Source organism: Grammomys surdaster, unplaced genomic scaffold, assembly GCF_004785775.1.
Source record: "Grammomys surdaster isolate TR1022 unplaced genomic scaffold, NIH_TR_1.0 125928, whole genome shotgun sequence".
NCBI lineage: Eukaryota > Metazoa > Chordata > Mammalia > Rodentia > Muridae > Grammomys > Grammomys surdaster.
This window is the reverse complement of record NW_021620751.1, coordinates 600,906-607,337: the sequence shown is the minus strand read 5'-3', so window position 1 is coordinate 607,337 and position 6,432 is coordinate 600,906. Positions and strand designations below refer to the sequence as shown.

General features: G+C 34.1%; 1 protein-coding gene across 1 annotated transcript in view; it reads left to right on the top strand.

The window, feature by feature from the left end:
• LOC114608629 (sulfotransferase 1 family member D1) overlaps positions 1–5,699 on the top strand; it is an 11,732-nt gene extending 6,033 nt beyond the window's left edge. The window contains exons 4-7 of the mRNA XM_028752641.1: positions 706–832; positions 2,120–2,214; positions 3,679–3,859; positions 5,587–5,699. Of these exons, the coding sequence (XP_028608474.1) occupies positions 706–832; positions 2,120–2,214; positions 3,679–3,859; positions 5,587–5,699 (516 nt within the window). The remainder of the gene's footprint in view (positions 1–705; positions 833–2,119; positions 2,215–3,678; positions 3,860–5,586) is intronic.
• Positions 5,700–6,432: the final 733 nt, after the last annotated feature.

Sequence of the window (6,432 nt, the reverse complement as noted above, 5' to 3'; positions counted from 1 at the left end):
TCCCCTCCCCCTCTCTCTCCATAAAGTATAATGTTGGATGTGGGTTTCTGTACCTGCTCTCATCTGCTGCCAGATGAAACCTCTCTGATGGTTCTGATGGTGACTGGACAAGTTACCATACTATAACTAGAGCAGAATATCATTTCATTGATTATTATTTTTCCTTTTTGTCAGTGGTGTTTGGTTCTATCCTAGGTCTCTGAGCTACCCAGTCTGAGATTCCTGGCCATTCAAGCATTATAGAGCATGACTTTCCTCCCATGGTGTGGCTTTAAACCAACATTGGCTGTCCACTCCTACTTGTTCTGAGAACCATTGCCCCAGTACATCTTGCAACCCAGACAGGTTGTAGGTAGAGAGTTTTGTGGCTGGGTTGGTATCCATGTTTCTCCTTCCATAGCCTTCCAACACCTTCTCATACTGAAGACACTAGAACATAGGAGTGAAGGTTCTAGTTCTTATAATCATTTTTCATATTTCAAGTGATACTCTTTTAAAAGGTTAAAGAAAATTCAGATGTGTCAGAAATGAGAGGTGAACTTTTGTGTGTGTTAAAACAATATATAGTTGTGAATGTCCTATGTTGGGCATATGTACACAAATATCATGATTGGAACTGTAAAGGATAAAGGGCAGCTATGTAAGCAATAGCTAAAAACTATTAAATTACAAAAATCAATGCCAACCTTTCATCTGCCCATACAGATGATCTATGTGGCACGGAATGCCAAAGATGTGGCTGTTTCTTACTATTATTTCTACAAAATGGCAAAAATGCACCCAGAGCCTGGCACCTGGGAAGAGTTCCTTGAGAAATTCATGGCTGGGCAAGGTGGGTCCAGGTGTTCCTTTAATTATGATTTCAATACTAATATTTTTTCTAAGGAAACATAAAGTTTAAAATCTAAATCTTATGTTTATCATAAAATTAATTTTCATCAAGCAATCTACTAATACACTGGGGAGAGTAAAGAGAAAGTAAACATGTCCCTTTTGTCTTTGAGAGGACTTTGTGTTAATTTGTGGCTTATATAGTCTCTAGTTCTGGGTTTCAACATTTTGTAAGTTATGAATGGCTGCTGGCAACTTATTTAATTGCTTTCAAATCCCAATACCTGTGTTGTACTATTTTAACTGTGTGTCTATTCCTTGGATTCTGTTCTTTAACATTCAAAACTCTCATGTGACTGTTCCTTTAACAAACATACAGTTGCTTTTTCTATTTAATGATAGCAAATGTAGGAAGAAAATCTCAACAGACATATAACCCTCCATATAAACTTCCTCTTGGAAACAGATATGTGTAGGTGATATGTAGCATAGACTTAACGCCTATCAGTGCTTAAAATATTATGTGCTTGTGGTATCAATGTCATTGTCAAAGCCTGAAAGCTTCTTAGAAAAACAATGTACTTTACTCTTCCCAGTTGTTTTGTGACTTCCCGTTTATGTCATCTTATTTATTCACGACTCCCTCTCCTCTGAACTTACACATCACTTATTGTTTGAGACAGTCAGCAGCCTTACTTTTGTGATCTTAGTTACATTTATCAAAAGTTATATTAGTTTACAAAAGGTCCAATAACAAATTATCATATTGAGTGGCTTAGATGACAGAAATGTATGGTTTTGCTTTTTTAGAATCTAGAAATCCAAGGAGAAAGTGCTGTATCTTTTGTACAGCCTTTTTTTCCTTAAACTGTGCGTGGCTAACTGTGCATGGTTGTTCTTGCCACGGCCTTCCATCTTGGTGTGTCTGTCTTAACTCCTTTACCTGTAAGGACATTTGTTGTAATCAGGAGCTAATTTTTCTTACTATAGAGACCTTTCCTCTGACTAGAGTTTCGTTATCAGGTATGAAATGTAGACATTTCTGTATATAGATTTTGAAAAGACATATTTCAACCTTGTAACAGAATAACTTTTATTTTTAAAAATAGATTTCAAATTCCATGAGAAAATGGAATCCCAGATATACTCACTCCTATATATCCCCCCCCCTTTTCTTTGAACTACAGAATTTTCTGTACATGGACAGATAATCATGTCTTAAAGAGACACTTAGCTATTTCTGCTTCATGTAAATAGTTTTTAACTTTATGCTTATCTTTAACTTTAGTGAGTTTTGGTCCATGGTATGATCATGTAAAGGGCTGGTGGGAAAAAAGAAAAGAATACCGGATCCTTTACCTGTTTTATGAAGATATGAAAGAAGTAAGTAGACACTTGAATTTTATTGTTTTAAACCTATGATTTAACTTATTGTCCATTTTATTCTTTTCTACTTAATTTATAAGCATAGCTAATTTACTTTTAACTCTAGATCTGTCACAAAGTATGAAATAATTCAAATCTACCATGTTGATATTGATTATCCAATCAAGTATAATAATAATAATAACAATAATCTTTAAAAAATATGTGTGATTCCACTTATGTGATAGAATAGCCTATTAGCTTCTAAAATGTAATATCATTAAGATAGTTGCTAGAGTCTGGCCTTATTTAATCCCTTTATGTCTATTCAGACTCTTTTTTGTACCATTTTTCCTTTTTTAGGCTGAGTATACATTAAAAAATGAAAAGTTTTATTTATTTTCAGATTAACATTGCTTCACTATGGAAGCACATATCAACCAAATTCCATGAGGCACGTTATCTCTCAAAACTGAAGCCTACCAAGGAAAACTGCAGTTATAGCTCTGAGTTTTGGTAGGCCTGACTCAGCTGATCTTGTTTTCTAGGCTTCTAGCAAATCCTTTCCAATGGATTGAAACATCTCTGGTTTCAGAATCCAGTTTTATATTTCTATGGAAATCACTTCATTCTTCTGCATGTTCCTTTTTAGCATAGTCAAATTCACAGCTGCTCTTATACAGTAAGTCGAGTTTATACTAGTCACAATGATTACATAATGTAGAAGTTATGGGCTTTTAGGAAACGAGGAGTCCTACATATGGGTCTTTATGTGTCCCTATATTAATTTACATAGAAACTCTCTTGCCTACGTTGCCAAGATGTTTTCAAGACATGAGGTTTAGTCCCCTCAGATATGGAGAATGATTTACATAGTTGGCAAAGAAGGTGAAGGAGTCCACTAGAATTAAAGATTCTCTCTGCCATTAGATCAACCTCAGATATTTTCATTTTAATTTAATAATTTCACCCTTATACATTATGATTTTCCCTTCATTTGCATATTAATGAATTGGAATATGAATGACTTGGCACAACTCTCTTACTTCACTACCGTTTTCAGATAATATGTAGGTGTTAGAGATCATAGAATCTGTTTATCACTCATAGAAAATTCTTGAGATATGTAATCTATACTTGGTATTATATTTAAACAACAAAATGATTGCAGATATTCCTTAACTAAAATAGCAATTTACTTTATCACTATCCATTATTTTGCAAATTCATTACATTTAAATATTAATATTGAGAATTAACCCAATCAGTTTTTTAATTTCTTGAAATAAACTCTACTCTTGCTCTTAGCTCATGTTTGGTACATTGAATAGCCAAAGAAATCACTTTACTTTCCCAAAAAGTAGCATAAAACCCCAGAATATCTCTCCCACTAATTAAGCTTAAACAGAACCTTAGTAAGTGCATTCCTTTCTTTATGACCAAATCTAACTGAAATGATCATTTTCTTCTTTATCATTTCAGGATCCAAAGTGTGAAATTAAAAAATTATTAAAGTTTCTAGAAAAAGACATACCAGAAGAAACTGTAAATAAAATCCTCTACCATAGCTCTTTCAATGTAATGAAGGAGAATCCTAGTGCAAATTACACCACTATGATGAAAGAAGAGATGGACCACTCTGTATCTCCTTTCATGAGAAAGGGTGAGAAAAGCACAAATCCATTTTTGTATAGTTTCTGGTCACTTAGTGGAAGGTATAAGTAATCACAGAAATGTGAAATTGTAAGAAATTAGAAGCAATTAAGTATGCTTAAGAGAGGGAAACTCAAAAGTAGAAAGAAAAAAAATAAGAAAGCCTTAGAATAATTTATTTTATCTTATATCATTTCTGGAATTTTCCAGATCAAATATCTCTAATTGACATGAAAAACTAGGTTTTCATGGAGCATCGAATCATCACTGGACCAAGGGCCTCTCCTCCCATTGATGCCTGACAAGGCCATCCTCTGCTACATATGCAGCTGGAGCCATGGATCCCTCCATGTGTACTCCTTGGTTGGTGGTTTAGTCCCTGGGAGCTCTAAGGGGCCTGGTTGGTTGATATTGTTGTTCTTCCTATGGGGTTGCAAAACCCTTCAGCTCCTTCAGTCCTTTCTCTAACTCCACTGGGGACCCTGTGCTAAGTCCAATGGTTGGCTGTGAGCATCTGCCTTTGTATTTGTCAGATTCTGGCAGAGCCTCTCGGGAGACAGCTATATCAGGCTCAGGGAAGTGGGAGTAGGTAGGTGGGTGGATGAACACCCTCATAGAATCAGAGGGAGGGGAAATGGGATGGGGGTTTCCATGGGGAAAACAGGGAAAGGGGATATCATTTGAAATGTAAATAAAGAAAATACCTAATTTTAAAAAAAGACATCAAAATTATATCCTGATCTACAGATCAGTCATATACTTTTGTAGGCATGTACTTTTGTATACAGCAAGGAAAATAATTGTTCGTTCATTCATTCATTTATTCATTCATTCATTAAAGCACTCATTTGGTTGCTTTAAAAAAACTTGATGCTTCTCAAATCTCTTTTTGGAATGCATTATCTACAAACAGGGTTGTTAAATTAATTCCGCAATCATAAGCCTCAAGATGGTCCTAAGAACTTTCCCAACTTCCAGACTTGTGCTTAGGTTTAAGTAGGATAAAACACGTGGCTGGAAGTAATGTTTTAGCATCAAAATGGCAGAGGAAAGCCATACTTATCTGGTAACAGTGAATGGAAAAATATTCATGAAAACTTTCCATCAACAATGTATATGGAAATCACTGAACTGCCTTTCTCAGTTTAGTTGTAAGAGATCTTGTGTTAAAATACAATGAACATTTACAGTTGAAAAGGAAAGAAAAACTAGGATTCTAATTATGACTTCCCTGTTACTATGGGGACTTGTTAATTGCAAGGTTTAGTTTGCAGGGTCAAATGATGACTTAGAAGAAAAAAAATCTACCATCAAACCCGATTGGAAATTACCGGAGTGAATGTAATGTTTATCTTCTATAGTTTCTCAGCCTTCTGTATATTTAAATCACCAAAAAATACTTACGGAAGGATATGACATGCCATGCAGAAGGAATATTTATTTAAATTATAGCTTTCACCGTATATTGAGATGATCAGCCAATGTTTCCTCCAGTGGCTTTTCTTTAAGATTCTTACAAACTATTTTTTTTTTTTAAATTTAAGATACTTGTAAAATCTATGGAAATTGGAAGGCTAAGTAGGTCTAGCAATTAGATCTGGTTGGAAATGAAGACTACAGTTATAACGAATATCAAAATTTAAAGACCAAATACACATTCAAATTGTTTACTCAAATTCCTTCTGGACAGATATTTAATAGTAATCCCAAGTGCTTTTCATTATGCTTTTTTTACAGGCATTTCGGGTGATTGGAAAAATCAGTTCACTGTAGCCCAGTATGAGAAATTTGAAGAAGATTATGTCACGAAAATGGAAGAATCAACACTAAAGTTTAGATCAGAGATCTAGGGAGTGTTTGTGTCTCCTCGGTCTTCTTTGGTAGGCACTAACGTTAGAGAAAAAGAACATTCATGAGTCAGTCAAAGAAAATGTTTATATATTATTTTTCTGTATTTACTAAAACCCATAGTCTTCAAATGTACAAATAACAGGTCATAACTCTCTCCTAACTATCTTCATTACAGAAAATTTCATATAGTAGTTTCATTTTTACTTTCTGTTATCAAAATAATGCAATTTTAAGAGGCTTTATAATCTAGTATATTTTTAGTTTCAGTTACTAATAGCTTCCTATCTATATATGTCCTAGGTTACCCCCTAGACAAAGACTCCATTTCATTAACTGTAATTCAACTTCATCTGTGGTTGTTTTACATTTTAAAATATTATGTTTTTAGCATTGCCAAATCATTTAAATTATGTCAGAATATCCCATTTCCCCTTAAGCCTAACTTAGAAATAATAAATTTTGATGAAAGAATCAATAGTGCCCATTTTATAGGATTTAAATCAAGGAAATTAGAGATTTGATTGTTTTATCCTTCATTTCATATATTAAAGCTATAGTGAAACTTGTTACAGAAACCCTTGAAGTTTGTTTAAAATACTCCAAAGTACTGTTCTACTGTCTACTTTATGTCCATTTGGCATCACTTCTGAGAGGAAAACGCTGTAAATTTCCATAATCTCTCCTCTTTTTGATTGGCTTTTGGATCACATCAGGGTCATTTTGCTTCTTCTG